The following is a 20,459-nucleotide window of genomic DNA, read 5'->3' on the forward strand; positions in this document are numbered from 1 at the left end:
TTTTTTTTTTTTAAGTGTGATGCATGCTAGCAGTCCCAACATCTAACCACTGCTACACCTAGCTATCAGCGAGCCATGTCTGGCAGCGAAACAGTTCATTCAGCCTCATTTAATGCCTTTTAAAAAAACATAGCTGACTTGCCTAAACAAATGTGGTTTCTAATGACAATTGAGATGTACAAACTTATTTTATATATAATTTTTTTGCGAAGAATGTGGGGCTCAAAACAGGTGGGGCCCTGCCCCCTCCTGCCCTAAATGACGGGCCGCCACTGGCCAGCAAGCATGTCAGCTAAGATAGTTAGACAAGCTTGCGAAAGAAAGAAAGAAAGAAAGAAAGAAAGAAAGAAAGAAAGAAAGAAAGAAAGAAAGAAAGAAAGAAAGAAAGAAAGAAAGAAAGAAAGGAGGCAAAGCAGGGACTTGATCCCATTTTTAAAAATCTGTGTCTCGGGAAAACAAACATCTGCTTGTTAAGAATAACATCTGTTTTAATGTCTCTACAGGCCTGTCAGGTACATTGGGTGCATGACTGCTTTTGGAGCAGGTGTCAGAGAATGTTTCTGAGAGAGAAAACATGGATATGGCATGGAGAGAGGGAAAATTAGAAACATCAGCCAGAGCGTCTCCAAATGCTCTGTAGCGTGATACCATCCTGGCTGCATGGTAACACAAATATTGTATCTTAAAGAGTGGCCGTGTCCAGTATAAATATTTTAATTCTTCACTGTATAAATACTTCAAGAGCCTCTCCAACCATTTCCTTTAACATCCACTGACAGGGTGATACAGTCATAGTGAATACAGCGCAGACTCATTTCTAGAGAAATGTAAATCACATTGAGCCTCTCAAGCAATTTGCTCTGACATCTACTGAGACTGTGGGACAGTCAAAGAAAATAATAGTTATAAAGTCAAATACATCTCATAACAGGTTGTTATACTATTACCCTATGAAGACAGGCCCAACCAATCATCAGGTTGACCTTGCAAACTCTGTCAGAACCTAAATATAAAGAACCAGGGAGACTTACAACAAATGATTTAAACCTCTTTACATCCTAGCATCTATACCCCCAGGACTGCTGAGTGTGTGTGTGTGTGTGTGTGTGTGTGTGTGTGTGTGTGCTGTCTCTTATACACATCTAGATGTGTATAAGAGACAGGTGTGTGTGTGTGTGTGTGTGTGCGTGTGTGTGTCCGTGTGTCCGTGTGTCCGTGCGTGCGCGCGTGCGTGTGTGTGTGTGTGTGTGCGTGTGTGTGCATTCTACTTCCTCCCTGCAGACCTGTTTTGGGATGCCTGATGTTCGGTAACACACCGCTGTGCGACCGCTTCAAAGCTCCCTTCCTCCTGCCGGAGCTCTGAGGCTCTGAGCAGGAAACAGCTCTGGCAGCACTTCACAGAATACAGAGTCAGAGAGCTGGGGAACTGGGGCTGCTGCAGTGTGGCTACACACATACACCACCACCAACCACTACAAATATACACTGAACAAAAAATATAAACACAACATGTAAAGTGTTGGTCCCATGTTTCATGAGCTGAAATAAAAGATCACAGACATTTTACATATGCACAAAAAACGTAATTCTCTCAACTTTTGTGCACAAATTTGTTTACATCCCTGTTAGTGAGCATTTCTCCTTTGCCAAGATAATCCATCCACCTGACAGGTGCACCTTGTGCTGGGGACAATAAACGGCCACTCTAAAATGTGCAGTTTTGTCACGTAACACAATGCCACAGATTTCTCAAGTTTTGAGGGAGTGTGCAATTGGCATGTTGACTGCAGGAATGTCCACCAGAGCTATTGCCAGAGAATTTAAMGTTCATTTCTCTACCATAAGCCGCCTCCAACATAATTTTAGAGAATTTGGCAGTACGTACAACCGGTTTCACAACCGGAGACCACGTACGTGTATGGCGTGATGTGGGTGAGCGGTTTGCTGATGTCAACGTTGTGAACAGAGTGCCTCATGGTGGGGGTGGGGTTATGGTATGGGCAGGCATAAGCTGCGGACAACGAACACAATTGCATTTTTTCAATGGCAATTTGAATGCACAAAAATACCGTGACCAGATCCTGAGGCCCATTGTGAGGCCCATTTTTTAAAGGTGTCTGTGACCAACAGATACACATTTGTATTCCAGTCATGTGAAATCCATATATTATGGCCTAATGAATTTATTTCAATTGACTGATTTCCTCATATTAACTGTAACTCAGTCAAATCAATGTAGTTATTGCATGTTGCGTTTGTATTGTTGTTCAGTATACATACAAATGCACACACAGATACTGTATACACAAACACAGACATACCATAATTAACCAGAGCCCTCCGATGTCTGTGGAGTATGTCCTGTTATCATACAGTAGATTTAGTGGGAACCTCTGCTACTCAGATAATTGGCCAGAACAGAGAGAGAACTCTAGTTTCTGATGGTTTATGGCTCTATGGTGGTTGGAGGGCCACGTCTGTGAAGTACGAGACAGAGCCACTTGGACAGGCCAGTCAGTCCCAGTGGAGCGCAGCTGAACTGGAATAACAAAGACCCACAGAGGTCAGAGAGGGAGCAGAGGGGAGCATTCTCATGCTTTATGGTACCTGTTCCTCAGCCGTGGTCATTGTGTGTGACCCACACACATACATGCCAGGGGGTGTCTGGTCTGATATTTTGAATAGTGTATGGTCATGTCATCACAAGCAGCCACATTCATGGCCTAACTGTCTACTGTCAGACCCATAAAATACTGGGGCCAGTGGTGACAGAAGGGACGAGATGAAACCAACCAGAAGTCCATGCAAGGGACTACCATAATGTATTCTGCAAGTCAGCTTTTACACAGTCACATCCATTTATTATTAGATCATTTCAAATACGTTGTGGCCTAATGCTAGCCTACAATATTTCCTTATTATAAAGTGCAGCTTCAGATGTTAAGGAAAAGCCTATGTAAGAGATATTATGGCTGCAGGGTAGATAGTAGCTAGGGTCTGAGAGACTTACCAGACTACATTAAAACCTAACAGAGCAACTACCTTCTCAGCAGAATCCCGCCCTGACTTTTTAATTAAGGAAAAATGTACTTGCTACAACTGTGATATGTGGTTGTCTTACCGAGGTATCTTAAGATGAATGCCCTAACTGTAAGTCGCTCTGGATAAGAGTGTCTGCTAAATGACTAAAATGTAAATGTATTACCCAGAGTCAATAATCCTCAAGGGACACCACCTCGTTTAGTTATTTTTAAAGCTTTTTTCCCTCTCTTCTCTTTCTCTTTTCATCTCTCCATTTCTCTCTCCCTCAACTTCTCTTTCTTTCTTTCTTTCTTTCTTTTTTTTCGCTCTCTTTCACTCTCTGACTCACTCACTCACTCTTTCTTTCTTTTTCTCTCTCTTTCTCACTCTCTCACTCACTCTCTTTCTCTCTCTCTCTGTATAGACACATTAACTGAGGAAAGAGAGGGACAGTGAGATAGAACGCCAGACAGAGAGAGAGAGAACGAGAGAGAGAGAGCCAATTTAACCGTGTAATAGCTTTTATAAGGCATGCAGGCCTTTCCCCTCCCCTTTAATTGTTTTGTAGCATGTGTGAGCCCTAAACTACGTGCAGGAAATTCAGAAAGCCACTTCCCTTTTGAATAAGCTGGATACAATACACAACCAGAACAAATGAGCTTTCAGTCCAATCTATGTCGGTCAGGATGGAGTGAAGGCTTACAGGATATAGTGGAGGAAAACAGAGATATTTCTTCTTTGTAAATGAGAGTATAATTCTTCCATTCTAAAAGGTACAGAGATACGTTTGCTTTCTAGACACTTCTCCTCAGCGCTCCTCCTCAGTTTAACAGCTAAAAACTAACGTGTTAATCCAATAAGAAAGGGGTGTACCGAACCACCAAGTATTCCAGTTATTTGTTTAAACTAAAATCTTGTTATTTGTTTCAACTAAATTCCTGTTATTTGTTTGTGGGTCCCACCTTGCTCTCGAGATCCCAAGACGTTAACAAGGCATTCTGCCTTATCCCAAGGGTTCTCAGCTATAAGCACTGCTTACCAGTGGGACGATGTGAACTACAATCCCGACGCTCTGTTTTAACGTTTAGAAACTTTAATCATCATCGCTTGTGATACGGTTTTCAAAACATATGAAGCTATGTTTCATATCAGTGAGAAATAATCTTTCAAATAAAAATACACACTTACTGTAGCAGGTCAGATCCATACGGCTGTGTGCCTCCAGCCGATGAACTACACTTACGCTACACTTCCTCCCAAGTTACGCTCACACACAGGTGTTAGTAGTTAATAGATAGTTAATTAGCACAGGTGGTCATCTCTGTCTTCCGTCTGTCTTTTGTAAACAAGCGCTGTAACATGGAGATTTGACAATGTGGGAACACTAACCCTAACCCTGTAATTTAACCTTGAGTTAATTTTGGGGTAATTGTCGTTGATATGAAAGATGCGTTTCCAAAAACTTGCCGCAAGCGGTGCATGTTAAGCGTTGGGGCTCTTAACAAAACTCCCCCGGCCATACGATACCTTCATGAATAGACGCTGAAGGTACTTAGCGTCTATGAATGGGCTAGGTCCCACCTATCTTAACGTTTAAAGTCTATTTTTAGCTTTTAAAGTGGGTTGTGTGGGTTTGTGTTTTCGATGCATGACTAGCACATTTAGTCGCACATGGGTGGACCATGAGATGAGTCATCACCTGACAGATACTGAGGTTGCCAGGTGACACAGAAAACTAGGTATCACCTCACCTCTCACTAAAGAAGAGACCAGGCAGGGAACGCAGTTACAGAGAGAGATAATTAGAGAGTGGGAGAGAGGAGAGAAGGGGGAGAGGAGAGAAAACAAGATAAAGAGAGAGAGAAGGAGAGAGACAGGAGAGAGAGAGAAGGAGAGAGAGAGAGAGAGAGAGAGAGAGAGAGAGAGAGAGAGAGTGAGAGAGAGAGAGAGAGAGAGAGAGGAGAGAGAGAGGAGAGAGAGAGAGAGAGGAGAGAGAAGAGAGAGGAGGAGAGAGAGAGAAGAGAGGGAGAGAGAGAGAGCGAGGAGAGAGGAGGAGAGAGAGAGAGATGAGAGAGAAGAGAGAGAGGAAGAGAGAGAGAGAGAGAGAGAACGAGAGGAGAGAGAGAGAGAGAGAGCGAGAGAGAAGAGCGAGGAGGAGAGAGAGAGAGATGGCATTCCACCTGTTTCTTTCATTTCAACACACGGCTCTGGCCCCTGGCTACAGTATGAACAGACCCAACCCATCCAACAGCAACATAATAGTAAATAGTCATCTTGATTAGGGAACGGCTGGCTGTTGTTCAGTCCTCCTCCTTCACACTCCCTCTATGATGCAAAAGAAAGCTAAGAGATGATAGCACGCTCTCACCACTGATGTGTTGTGTGTGTGTGTGTGTGTGTGTGTGTGTGTGTGTGTGTGTGTGTGTGTGTGTGTGTGTGTGTGTGTGTGTGTGTGTGTGTGTGTGTGTGGTGTGTGTGTGTGTGTGTGTGTGTGTGTGTGTGTGTGTGTGTGTGTGTGTGTGTGTGTGTGTGTGTGTGTGTTCTCACACATAGCAAAATCAATGGTGTACATTTAACTCTGAAAAAGTAAAATGTACATTATTTTCAACTAACTTTTGAGTCCCACTGTACTGGTGTTAAAATAACACATTTGAAAGTGTTAAATATATAACTCTGTTATATAACTCTATATAACTCTGTTGATGGAACTGTTTTTCTCTCCACAGTGTAAAACAATAACTCTGGTTGCTAACACCAACTCGGATGGTTATTTTACACCACTGAGTGTTAATTTCACTCTTACAGAGGGAATTTCACTCCTGAATCAACACTAGAKATGTTACACTGAAATATCACCAATTTGCTGTGCACAATGATTGTTCTGTGTCCGGCTGCATGACAGAGGTCAGGGTTAATCTCCTATGGATCAGTCACCAACATCCTTCCTGCCTGCTTCTCAGTCTGAAAATCTTCACAGATGTCCCATCATGCCCTCTTTCTTTTCTCTGATATTCCACTTGCTGTTTTGTGTTTGCTATAGCCCCTTGGGAGAGTTAGTTTGTTTTTACAACAGAGAGCCATCTCCATTCCTGTAATAAGTCTTATTTACCTGCAACTCTAATAATTAAATTAGACAGATAGAATTATGTAGACGGAGAAGAGAGGACAATTCTCATACACCAGCGATATGCCGAGCAGAGGTCTGTCAAGGACTTGCAAGTCTTAACACAATGGTGTCACCTGTTGGACACTCATTGTAACTGCACTTTGTATTTGTATCCCAAATCGCACCCTATTCACTAAAAAGTGTGCTAATTTTAATGCCTTTAATAAGGCAGCAAAGCTAGACCTTGACCTGAAAGGTACAACAGAAACCTCCATCAGCAGGGAAATACAGTGAGACTTTTGTCTCATGAAAGTGCAGTTTTTTAACAACAATATCATGTTGCAGGACTCATCTCATGGCTGTCCTCTTTCTCCATGCAGGTTGATGGGTCAAGTGGGCTCATGACTGTATCCATCCTGGCGGGTTTACGAGCTACAGGCAGGAGCAGGCAGACTCCGCTGTAGGTGATGGCTAYCACTGCAACTAAAACAGTGTGGATAAAAATGCTATGACAGAGTGTTAGATGAAAACACAGTACTAAACATTAGGATTAGATAATCAAATTATACAATGAAATAAAAAGGTTGTAGATTGGGCTAAAATAACATTAGGCTAAAATCAAACTAAAAGCTTGAGTGCCAAACAATACAGAACCCCGCCAAACATCAGCCGGACATGAGTTAGATCACTAGCTATTACTAGCTAACTTTTATGAGGCCTAAAACCATGGTTGAATTACAACAATTGAAGCATGCATTTTAAAACATCTAGAAGCTACTGTATGCAGCTGTCTTTATGTGTTTCTAAGAGTTAATTTTGACGGTCTCTGTTCAGTAGCTTGAGATGTGATGAGAAAGTGAGAGTCTGTGTGAAGGACATCTGCACCATCTGTATAACTCATCGCTGTATTTCATTTATTTATTTCATCAGGGATCTGTCTGAATTATCTTCCACTACCTATGAAACACAAAATACACTGTGAATGTAGGTTTGACATTAAGTCTGGGGTTGGCTTTCAGTGCATGGAAAGTACTCTGGAGAGTGGAGTGTTGGTGGGTGGGGTCTGATTAAACGCAGACAGGGCCAGGCTCAGCTGGGCATTGGTTGGCATGAAATTATGACAGACAGCCAATGTGGAGGGGCTAGATACAATGCTAAAGACAAAACTAGCTTATAATGGAATTCTCATCTTGACCAGGAACAGCAGCTCATCCAACTTGTAAGGGATTTCTTAACTCAATGTTACAGAAAAATATGGATTTTTGTCACGTGATTTGGTCTCTATTTTCATAGATATGGATACTGTGCTTTCAGACTGAGGAAACATTTAAACAGATGACAAACCAGAAACATCTACATATTCTGTCTGACAGCATTGGATATTTWGTCATTATTTTGTCTTTTTTAAGTTGCTATTTAGTCACGATTATGTAATTATTTCGTAATAACCTTTAAATTCCATTTAGAAGTCAATATTGAGTAAATAGAAACATAACAGTATGTTATTGTTTCATCTGGCTCATCCCATGCTCTGTAGTTAGGGTAGCAGAGAGATCCCTCTTTCTGCTAACTCACGCTTCTGCCTGTAAACACAGAATATGTAGAAGTTGCCCTAGCCACTGATCTAGGATCAGATAAGGTTTAAACTCCCTAGGGGTCAGGGTTAGAATTGGCGGTAGGGGTAATCTGATCCTAGATCTGTGTTTTGGGACTTCAACCTACTTCTACACAGTGCGTCACAGCGCCCTGGCCCCCTGCCCCGCCCTGAACAAAGCCCCAGTCTGGTGCTGCTGATAYGGGCAGCTGTAGGCCTTTATCAGCCCCCTCCCTCCCTTTCTGAGAAACCTGGGCTGACCTCTCCCATACCTGGGCCATGCCCACTGGAGTTCCAACAATAGATATACAGACTAATAGAAAATAGGTACATCTGGTTTTCACAAAAAGTGTGTGGTTCTAAAGTAAATAAAGCAATAAATACACACATAAATGTATCTAAGAGAAGCTTATTTGTTGTTTTCTCCATTTATGTCAGTATAAGATCTAACCCTGGGCTGCTGTTGTACCCATCGTATGAGTACAGTATGTAAAGCCTATGTATAGCCTACTGTACACTACTGTAGAATAAAGACTATGATCCTACAAGATGTTGCAAGCTCTCTTGGATGTTGGTTTTATTGTAATATGTTTTGTTGGGACCCTTGAATTGGACTTATGCAGATGTTAAACATGTTGTGGTCCCTTGAAACATGGGCAGGGCAAATATCTTAACCACTAGATGGCGCATTGTTGATCCAYAAGATAAGCAAACCTTTACTACAACCTGGCTCGGGTTGAAGACCTATATAGAGACATGTAGTAAGGCTCATATATGGGTTATTCTACAGAAGTGGTAACAATACAGGGTTGAAAAAAATTGCTAATTTGTAACCTATTTCTCCCAAATCAGATAGACATATTTACTACTCACACAGTTTGTTTGTATTGCACATATGACATTTTGTACTGAATTCCTTACCACCCCACTAAATGTGTCACTACTGAAACATAGTGTAAAAGTTGCAATAAAGGGAGAACCATGCACAGTAGTGATCATTTTGATTAACCTTCTATTACAGATTGATCTTAGACATTTTATTAGCATGCAACATTTATGTGTTGATTTTATTAGTCTGAAACATATTGATTGATTTAATTACTTATGCATCTAATTAATTATGTTGTTAGATGTTTAATTGCCACTTTTCCTATCMTCATTGTAGCAAAATATCAGGTATTTTAGTAGTGACATTGTTTTGGTAGTGACCTGACATATACATTCTGAACTTAATTGCTTACTTAATTAATACCATATCGAATGAGGCATGTGATTGACATATTCATGACGATCAATAAAATACACAATTCTTTCTGCCTGTGTCTTTCTGCCTTTTCACTGGTAGGATGTTGTCATGGAAACCTGGTTCTGGTTGGTGAGTTGTGGATAATGAAAAAAAGTCTGGGCTATCTCTGAAAACAAATGTGTACCCTGTTCTACTCCCAAAATGCACATTTTATTGTATTTTTCTCTGACTATCTGCTGTACTTTTCAGCATGTTGGCACCTTATGGATGTCCCTTTCCTTCAACAACTCTATAATGATCTAAGTGTTTAATGTAGATTTACCCTTCAGATGTTTTTTTCAATAAATGTAAAAAAAATACAGTGGACTAACAGTCACGTGTCAATCATAGAGATAGATAGAGGACTCTTAATGGATATAACCCCTTTTAGTATAGACATTGCAATTGAGGCCTTCCACCATTTTAAAGGAGTCATCTGGGTGGGGATTCCTATGGGTTAATGATTATAGTTAGTACAGTACAGTACAGTCAAGTTGAGTTTAGTTCAGTAAGTACAGTACAGTAGAGGACAGTACAGTAGAGCACAGTACTGTAGAGCACAGTACAGTACATTATATGTGTCTATGTTTGGACCAAATAGACGTCAACGTTTGTGCTCTTGGAGGGTTGAAGCCCCCTGCTGGCTATACATCTCAATATGTCAACTACCCACAACGACGGCGCCGAAGGAGATGGCAGCATCGCGACTAGCTCTTAGGAAACTTTGCAGTATAATTTTTTTTTATGTACAATTTTTTACATTATTAGCTCAGGAAATGTTTTGTGTCATTACATACAGCCGGGGGGAACTATTGGATATTAGAGTGGCAGTAACTCACCATAAATTCCAGCATTACGACCAGGAATATGACTTTCCTGGAGCAGATCCTTTGTTCACTCTCCCCAGAGCAATTGAACTTATTCCAGAGGCCGACCCAAAACATCGCCGGCTGAGGAGAGGCACTCGAGGCAGCCTGCTGGCTCGATTTATAAGGAGCACACACCACCCACCGCTTCTGAGTATATTACTCGCTAATGTTCAGTCTTTGGATAWCAAAGTTGATGAGCTTAGCGTAAGGATTAATTTCCAGAGAGARATCGGGGCCTGTGACARACTTTGTTTCACAGAAACATGGCTCTCTCAGGATACTCTGTTGGTAAAGCCAGCAGGATTCTCAGTACATCACGCAGACAGGAATAAATATCTCTCCGGGAAGCAGAAGGGCGGAGGGGTGTGTTTCATGATTAACGACTCATGGTGTAATTCTAGGAACATACAGGAACTCAAGTCCTTTTGTTCACCCGATCTTGAATACCTCACAATCAAATGCCGACCATATTATCTCCCAAGAGAATTCTCCTCCGTCTTTGCCACGGCTGTTTACATCCCCTCTCAAGCCAATACCACAACGGGCCTCAAAGAACTTCACTGGACTTTATGCAAATTGCAAACCACATATCCTGTGGCTGCATTTATTGTAATTTGGGATTTTAATGAAGCAAATCTGAGGATTAGGCTGCCAAAGTTCTATCAACATATCGACTGTACTACTCGCGCTACTAAGACTCTCAACCATTACTATTCAAACTACCAGAACGCTTACAAGGCCCTCCCCCGCCCTCCTTTCAGCAAATCTGACCACGACTCCATCTTGCTCAAATCAAATCAAATTGTATTGGTCACATACACATGGTTAGCCGATGTTAATGCAAGTGTGGCGAAATGCTTGTGCTTCTAGTTCCGACCATGCAGTAATATTGTCACGACTTCCGCCGAAGTTGGCTCCCCTGCCTGTTCGGGCGGGGCTCGGCGGTCGTCGTCACCGTCCTACTAGCCGCCACCGATCCCTTTTTCGTTTGTCTGTTTGTTTTGTCTAATTAGTTTCACCTGTGTTTCTGTTGTTTGGTTTAATGAGCTTCCCTATTTTTAGTAGGTGGACCCGCCCTTGTTTTGTGCGGGATTGTCTTTATGTTACGTGTGTGCGTTTTAGGTAGAGGTGGATTTATTTTCTATTTACTTGGAACCCTGTGTTTTTGGGTTGTCACGTTGTTGTCTGCGCCCTGTATTGTTGGGCTTATCATTTTGTGTGCCGAAGTAAAAWGCACTTTTCCCCAGTGGAACTCTCTGCGTCTGATTCCTTCACCCACCTAGTCCCGCGTGACAAATATCTAACAAGTAATCTAACAATTTCACAACAACTACCTTGAATAAGAATATGTACATATAAATATATGGATGAGTGATGGCCAAACGGCATTAGCAAGATGCAGTAGATGGTATAGAGTACAGTATATACATATGAGTAATGTAGGGTATGTAAACATTATATAAAGTGGCATTGTTTAAAGTGAATAGTGATACATTTATTACATCTAATATTTAATTATTAAAGTGGCTAGAGATTTGGGTCAGTATGTTGGCAGCAGACACTCAATGTTAATGATGGCTGTTTAACAGTCTGATGGCCTTGAGATAGAAACAAAAAGATCATCAAGGACATCAACCACCCAAGCCACTGCCTGTTCACCCCGCTATCATCCAGAAGGTGAGGTCAGTACAGGTTCATCAAAGCTGGGACCAAGAGACTGAAAAACAGCTTCTATCTCAAGGCCATCAGACTGTTAAACAGCCATCACCAGCACATTAGAGACTGCTGCCTATAGGCATAGAGTAGAAATCCCTGGCCACTTTAAGGTATGGAACACTAGTCAATTTAARAATGTCTGGCATTACTCATCTCATATGGATATACTGTACTCTATACTATTCTATGGTATCTTAGTCACTTAATAATGTTTACATATCTGGCGTTACTCATCTCATATGTATATACTGTTTTCTATACTTCTACGGTATTTTAGTCACTTACATTTTTTTTACATGTCTTGCATTATTCATCTCATATGTACAGTTGAAGTCGGAAGTTTACATACACTTAGGTTGGAGTCCTTAAAACTCGTTTTTCAACAGCTCCAAAATTATATTGTTAACAAACTATAGTTTTGGCAAGTCGGTTAGGACATCTACTTTGTGTATGACACAAGTCATTTTCCAAAAATTGTTTATAGACAGATTATTTCACTTTAATTCACTGTATGACAATTCCAGTGGGTCAGAAGTTTACATACACTAAATTGACTGTGCCTTTAAACAGCTTGGAAAATTCCAGAAAATTATGTCATGGCTTTAAAAGCTTCTGATAGGCTAATTGACATCATTTTGGGTCAATTGGAGGTGTACCTGTGGATGTATTTCAAGGCCTACCTTCAAACGCAGTGCCTCTTTGCTTGACATCATGGGAAAATCAAAAGAAATCAGCCAAGACCTCAGAAAAAAAATAGTTGACCTCCATAAGTCTGGTTCATCCTTGGGAGCAATTTCCAAACGCCTGAAGGTACCACGTTCATCTGTACAAACAATAGTAACGCAAGGTATATCCGTCTCCCGCCTCCAAACACTCATGGATCCACTGCAGCTCTCCCGTCCATAGCTAAGCCGCTCAGGAAGGGTACGCTTTCCTATCTCCTAGAGTGAACGTCTTATGGTTGCGAAAGTGCAAATCAAGTCCCAGAATACCACAGGCAAAAGGGACCTGTAGATGCTGAGACCGGAAACAGGTACAATAAATTATCTTATAGCCACAAGGAAACACGAGTACTATTCATACTCGACATAAAGCCTGTAAAAGGCCGCTCAGCACAAGAACAAGCCACTGCTCCAAATCCGCAATTATAAAAGCCAGACTCACGGTTTGCAACTGCACATGGAACAAAAGGTCGTACTTTTTGGAGAATGTCCTCTGGTCTGATGAAACAAAAATGAACTGTTTGGCCATAAGGACCATGTCCGTTTTTTGGAAGGAAAAGCGGGAGGCTTGCAAGCCGAAAGAACACCCAATCCCAACCGTCGAAGCACGGCCGGGTTGGCAAAGCATTCATGTTGTTGGGGTGCCTTTGCTGCAGGAGGGACTGAGACTCGCTCTCACAAAATAGCATGCAATCGTGCAGGCAGGAAAATTATTGTGGATATATTCTGAAAGCAACAATCTCAAGACATTCAGTCTAGAAGTTAAAGCTTGGTTGCAAATGGGTCCTCAAGATGGACAATGACCCAAGCAATTACTCCCAAAGCTTGTGGCAAAAAAGTCTTAAGGACAACAAAAGTCAGGTAATTGGGAGTGGCCTCACAAAGCCTCTGCCTCAATCCTAGAGAAAGATTTGTGGGTGTCAGCCGACAGTACTCGCTTGGCTTTGTTGTACAATCAATCGTTCGACACGAACTCAACGGCACGGCACCGAATTCATGGAAGATTATTCTGATAGGAACCACAAAAATTGCCGTCATGCAATGCAACGGTATCACCATCCAAACTCTGCATCACGCCGGTGGTTTGTGCTTGTTTCTCACTTGGGCAATGTAGTTACAAAAATATACAATTACTGTCACGTCCCTGGCCCTCAGTCCACCCTTCTCTTTTGTTTTTCTTTAATTATTTTAGTTAGGTCACGGGTGTGACATGTGGATGTTTCGTGTAGTTTGTCGGTTTGGGTGGTTATATGCTAGCAAGGGGGTGCTTGGGGTGTAGTGTATGGGTTTGTGTGAGTGTATGTGTTTAGCTGGTCTATTGTTGGGTGTAGTTTGTCAGGAAAGTCTATGGTTGCCTGCAATGGGTTTCCAATTAGAGACAGCTGATTTCTGGTCTGTCCTCTGATTGGGAGTCCAATATTTTAAGGTTAGCCATAGTGGTTTCTTCTTTCGTTTGGTGGGTAATTGTCTATGTATACGTTGTTAGATGTATGATGTCTCAGTAGCTTCACGGATTCCTTCATTTGTTTGGTTTGTCTTTCCCCTTTTTGTTTAATGTGTTTTTTCATTTCCATTTCAATAAAGGAAGATGGCTTAAATTTTCCCAAATGCTGCGTTTTGGTCCTCAATCCCCCACACCATTCGTGACAATTACATATACAATACTAATACTCTTCTAACACATTGTACCCTGATAGGACGAGCCCACAAACAAAATTGCACTCATGCATTGCACGGTCACCATCCAATAACTCTGCACTCACGCACGTAGCAAATAGTAATGAACCCCACCCACCAGACACAGTATGCTTAGCTAGCTATATACTGGCGGCAATTCTTCTACACACACAAATGCACCAACCACATATTCTCCCAAAAAACCACCTGCAGATCTATGTGTAGTTTCAATAACAGTCTTACAAACCGATTGATCATAAATGTACATTTAAATTCATCACTTGGGAGTATAAAAATCATTTTGACATACTGTGCTTTGCAACCAACAACTTACCGCTGGTTTGGTGTCTGTTCACTGGGACGATTCTAACTGAAACATTTACATTACATTTAAGTCATTTAGCAGACGCTCTTATCCAGAGCGACTTACAAATTGTTGCATTCACCTTATGATATCCAGTGAACAACCACTTTACAATAGTGCATCTAACTCTTTAAGGGGGGGGGGGGGTTAGGAGGATTATTTCCTATCCTAGTATTCCTTAAAGAGGTGGTCGGGTTTCAGAGTGGCTGATGACTCTCGCTGCCTGGCGGAAAGTGTTTGTTCACCATTGGGGTGCCAGAAGCAGCGAACAGTTTTGACTGGGCTGAGCGGCGAACGTACTTCCTCAGTAGGGTAGCAGGCAGAGGTGGATGAACGCAGTGCCCTTGTTTGGGTGTAGGCCTGATCAGAGCCTGAAGGTACGAGTCCGTTCCCCTCACAGCTCCGTAGGCAAGCACCATGGTCTTGTAGCGGATGCAGCTTCAACTGAAAGCCAGTGAGAGAGCGGAGGAGCGGGGTGACGTGAGAGAACTTGGGAAGGTATGACACCCAGACGGGCTGCGGCGTTCTGGATGAGTTGTAGGGTTTAATGCACAGGCAGGGAGCCCAGCAAACAGCGATGTGCAGTAATCCAGACGGGAGATGAACAGTGCTGGATTAGGACTCGCCGCTTCCTGTGTGAGGCAGGGTCGTACTCTGCGAATGTTTAGAGCATGAACCTACAGAACGGGTCACCGCCTTGATGTGAGTTGAGAACGACAGGTGTTGTCCAGATCACGCCAAGGTTCTTAGCGCTCTGGGAGGAGGACACAATGTAGTTGTCAACCGTTGGGCGAGATCATGGAACGGCAGTCCTTCCCGGAAGGAAGAGCAGCTCCGTCTTGCCGAGGTTCAGCTTGAGGTGGTGATCCGTCATCCACACTGATATGTTGCCAGACATGCAGAGATGCGATTCGCCACCTGTGTTATCAGAGGGGGAAAGGAGAAGATTAATTGTGTGTCGTCTGCATAGCAATGATAGGAGAGCCATGTGAGGATATGACAGAGCCAAGTGACTTGGTGTATAGCGAGAATAGGAGAGGCCTAGAACAGAGCCCTGGGGGACACCAGTGGTGAGAGCACGGGTGCGCAGACAGATTCTCGCCACGCCACCTGGTAGGAGCGACCTGTCAGGTAGGAGCGATCCAGAGCGTGGGCCGCGCCGGAGATGCCCAACTCGGAGAGGGTGGAGAGGAGGATCTGATGGTTCACAGTATCAAAGGACACCGATAGTCTAGAAGGATGAGAGCAGAGGAGAGAGAGTTAGCTTTAGCAGTGCGGAGCCGCCTCCGTGACACAGAGAAGAGCAGTCTCAGTTGAATGACTATCTTGAAACCTGATGATTGGATCAAGAAGTCATTCTGAGAATCAGGAGAGCTGGCCAAGGACGCACGTTCAAGAGTTTTGGAGAAAAGAAAGAAGGGATACTGGTCTGTAGTTGTTGACATCGAGGATCGAGTGTAAGGTTTTTCAGAAGCGGGTGCAACTCTCGCTCTCTTGAAGACGGAAGGGACGTAGCCAGCGGTCAAGGATGAGTTGATGAGCGAGGTGAGGTAAGGGAGAAGGTCTCCGGAAATGGTCTGGAGAAGAGAGGGGATAGGGTCAAGCGGGCAGGTTGTTGGGCGGCCGGCCGTCACAAGACGCGAGATTTCATCTGGAGAGAGAGGGGAGAAACATCCCCCCTCGTAAGCAAGCTACGCAAACCAGCCAATAAGATGCCATGTTGAGTAGGTGAAGGCAAGACAAAACTAAAACCAAAAACCCATTTGCTTAACAATAAAGTGGCAAGGGGAATCACCAATATAACCCTGTTACATGGGCAGAACTGAAAAAGCATGTGCGAGCAAGGAGGCCTACAAACCTGACTCAGTTACACCAGCTCTGTCAGGAGGAGTGGGCCAAAATTCACCCAACTTATTGTGGGAAGCTTGTGGAAGGCTACCCAACACGTTTGACCCGAGTTAAACAATTTAAATGCAATGCTGCCAAATACTAATTGAGTGTATGTAAACTTCTGACCCACTGGGAATGTGATGAAAGAAATAAAAGCTGAAATAAATCATTCTCTATACTATTATTCTGACATTTCACATTCTTAAAATAAAGTGGTGATCCTAACTGACCTAAAACAGGGAATTTTTACTAGGATTGAATGTCAGGAATTGTGAAAAACTGAGTTTTAATGTATTTGTCTAAGGTGTATGTAAACTTCCGACTTCAACTGTATATACTGTATTCTATACTATTCTACTGTATCTTAGTCCATTCTGCTCTGACATCACTTGTCGATATATGTATATAGTCTTAATTCATTCATACTTAGATTTGTGTGTATTGGCTATATGTTGTTTAATTTGTTAGATATTACTTGTTAGATATTACTGCACTGTCAGAGCTAGAAGCACAAGCCTTTTGCTACACCAGCAATAACATCTTCTAAGCARGTGTATGTGATCAATAAAATTGGATTTGATTTTACATGGTGGTCCTCTTGTAGATCAGTTGGTAGTTCAAGGCGCTTGCAACTTTAAAATGAAGATAGCCTCGATGGCGCTGCCTGTGCTGTCACAGACACCATAATGGCATAGATACAAAGGTGAGACCTCTGTAAATGTATATGGTGTCAATTGTTTAGGTTGTGACCATTTCGGTTTGGATAATAGCTAGCATATGGCTGGATAGTTTTCATTTGGACAGATGTACGTCATAACAAACATATATATTTTAGTCCAAAAACCATACTTTATGTATTTCATGAAATATTAGATGTTCGGTTGTGACACTTCTTAAAAATACATGAAGATTTACCAACTTTCTCACATATTTTCTCCAAAATGATTGCAGACAGACTACTTGCCATGGGGCCATGCTGGAGAGGGGTGCAATCCCATCACCTGGTGATATTTGTAGGGGTGTGGCTTAAGGCACATTCATTCTACAGTCAGCTAAAGTCTGTGTTTCGGTAGTGACATCAAAAGTTGGGACAGCATTTTTCAGAGAAAGACGTTTAAAAATAAACAAAYCACTAATAAGATCCGTATCTTTCAATGTGGTAATAGAACAACTCAATATGTTCTCTTGAAATAATAGTGTTGAAAACAAATCTGAAATCATGAATTGTTTTATTTTCAAACATGAAGTTTAAGAGTCGCTTTGGGGCAGCCACTTGTGAATAGAAAGAGGTGTATAAACAATGGCTTTGTACTATATTCATTTAACAATATGTTTGTTATTGCCTTGGAATTAATTAGAACATATCATGATGAAAACAAAATCTACATTTGGACACTTTTTTWGATTGTTTTTTTTGGAAGTGGGACAGCAATTACACCACTTCTGTAGAATCACCCATATACATGAATATGTTTACAATATGTGTTCACGGCCAAGTCAGTTGCCTGGCCCTGGCTGGGATGTATAGATTACGATAAAGGGAGCYGAGATTAGGTCAAAATCAGTAACCACAGCAAGGAATTTCTAAGGGGTAGGGTAACTTCGTGACACACCAACTGCAACATCACACATTCACCCAAAACACTGTATTCGGTGCATTTTAAGTCAATTTTATTACAATGCATTAGGCTTAAGTAGACTTACATTTTACTTCATTACATTATTATTATTTATGTTTTTTTTATGGTCACGTTAACAGTGTGTGTGTGTCAAAAGAGGCCCCCAGTAGACCACATGACGCATATCAGAAGATGTTCGGTCTTCTGCGCAACTTGCCCACCCTCAAGTGGTTATCTCTCCTCAGCATTCAGAAGGAAAACAACCCGAAGCAAGGAGTAGGCCTACCGCAAACGACCGCCGCAAATTACAATTTTGTTTACCTCATTTAGACAATTGTTGTAAATACTGCCATAAAACGTGATTTGCTTGCATTTTGATGGGTTATAGTGGTGCAAAAAATGGTTGACTAACACCTTTACGCAGACCTGTGCCGTGCGCCCGTTCAGACATTCAACTTTTACGCATAGCACCAGCGCAACGGGCTACAATATGCTCACAGACCACGAAAAGGAGCTGATCGCTAAAATTTGGGACAAAATGATTCCCGTGGCTTCCGACATCGGAGCTGAATGTCTTCTAAGGTAGGCCTAAGTTAATTGTAAATAACATACAAGCAACACACACATCTGAACATGACTTCCTTTCTGATAAGATGCCACTTTCGATATGGTAGGCTAAACGGTGTTAAAACTAAGACATTTCGTTGGCAAAAACTGTCTTTGCTTCTGCTATTGGAAAATGTATTTGTGAAAGGTGTCATGTATTTGAATGAAAACAAAACGTATATGTTTTTTGTGTTGTTACATTTTTGTTTATTATATGGTTAGCCTGTTACAATAATTTTGCAATTAAATTGGGTTCATGGTCTATTTACCCGAAGTTGGTGGGAATGGAGGCAACAACAGACCTGTTGTCAGTCACCTGTTGTCAGTCACAAATATAATGCCCACTTGCAGACCTACACTTTATCACTGTATCACAGGATGATGACGACTTTTCCCGGGACAAAAACATACTTCGCCCACCTGGACATCAGACCCCGGTCCCCGCACCTGCGTTCCCACGGGAAGAAGATAGTTCTCGCGATAGCTGAGTGTTCCAAAGACATCAGCTCGATGATGGTCACCCTGGCACCGCTCCAAACACTGCATGCCTACAAACTGAGAATAGACCCCTGCAACTTCAAGGTGCCTTCCCTATTTCTCTTGATTAACTGTTCCATCAGATATTAGCACTAGAACATCCCTATCCCTACTTATATCATCTGCTGGAACACACTCATTGTGTCCTAATAATCTTTACTCCTTGAATTGTGCACTCATTCACTACTCCCCACAAATTGGTGTTGGCAATGGCATAGACTGGGAGTTTCCACCATATTTCTTATACCAATAATTTCATTTCAAATCTATGAAGGAAACGTAACAAGTGCACTTGTGGTTTATTTTATGATTTTTTTCCCTTTGTGTTTTGTTTATTTCCCTCACAGCTTCTTTGTCACTGTATCCTCGTGACTTTGGCCGCTCACATGGGTGATGAGTTCGATCCTGTCGCCCACGCAGCCATGGACAAGTACCTCTCGGCCTTCGCAGCCGTCCTTGCAGAGAAATACAGATAAGGAGCATCATAGCCCRATCATATAAACCAAATGTTGCTGTTCCATTAACTTATTATAGAGTATTTTATTTGTGTGTTTTTCTTTTGTAATAAAACCTGACAGAAACACCTGAGTGCTTGTGTCGTTAACTCTCTGTAATAAGGAGGAAATCGTGACTTGTTCAGCTGTATTAAGTTCTGTCAGTTATCTTGTGACAGAGTTCCCTTTAGGTATAGAAATGTGTAAACTAAACCATCTGCTGAGGACCATACATCCCAAGTACATCCCAAGCAGTGGCAACCCGTCATATCTTTTGGGGGGGGGGGGCTTGTCTGTTTTGCATGTTATTTTGGCATTAGTACGTGTCACATATCAGTTAGCAAACAATGTAAAAAATATATATTATTTAATAAAGCCGCATACGAACATGGTCTTGAGTAAGGCAGCTCCAAAATGCAGGTGTTTCTGTGGTGGTGTTACGAGGAGTGGAACAGGGGAACCCAAGAGCAGACTCAGACGAGGAGACTGGAAGGAAGTAACCACTCTCACCTCCAGGGACCAGAGTCAGAGCGGGCAGAACTGTAGCGGAGAGGAAAACAGCGTCAGGCAAGGCACAACAGGATAACAGGACCTGAATAGTAACAAACGGCTAGAAACGTAGACTGACTGAGCAGAGATTATGATCTGGCAGCGTGGAAGTGGCAGGGCTGAGTATTTGTAGAGGTCTTGATTATGGAACAGGTTGCAGCTGTTGGGGATCAGCTCTGACTCCAGCACACCTGTCTCCGCCCACACAATCACACACACACTGAGAGAGAGGGAGAGGGAGAGAGTACTGGGGGAGTGGTGGCAGGTCAAGGAGACACAGGATGAGCAGTAGAGGGTGTTGCAGGAGCAGATGTAACAGGTGGGGCAAGCCAGCAGACAATACGGAGCGTTGCGCTGTGATTGGCTCAGTTTTCTGTCACTCATGGGGACACTACATCACCACCAAGTCT

At 42.4% G+C, this 20,459-nt stretch overlaps 1 protein-coding gene across 1 annotated transcript; it reads left to right on the forward strand.

Annotated features, from left to right (window-relative positions):
* Window positions 1-17,851: 17,851 nt before the first annotated feature.
* Window positions 17,852-19,594, forward strand: hbae4 (hemoglobin alpha embryonic-4). Its single transcript, XM_023993359.1, has 3 exons — window positions 17,852-18,445; window positions 18,847-19,051; window positions 19,354-19,594. The coding sequence occupies exons 1-3, from the start codon at window positions 18,354-18,356 to the stop codon at window positions 19,480-19,482; spliced, it is 426 nt and encodes a 141-aa protein (XP_023849127.1). The 5' UTR covers window positions 17,852-18,353; the 3' UTR covers window positions 19,483-19,594.
* The last annotated feature ends 865 nt before the right edge of the window (window positions 19,595-20,459 follow it).

This window comes from Salvelinus sp. IW2-2015, linkage group LG8 (genome assembly GCF_002910315.2).
Source record: "Salvelinus sp. IW2-2015 linkage group LG8, ASM291031v2, whole genome shotgun sequence".
In the NCBI taxonomy this organism is placed as follows: domain Eukaryota; kingdom Metazoa; phylum Chordata; class Actinopteri; order Salmoniformes; family Salmonidae; genus Salvelinus; species Salvelinus sp. IW2-2015.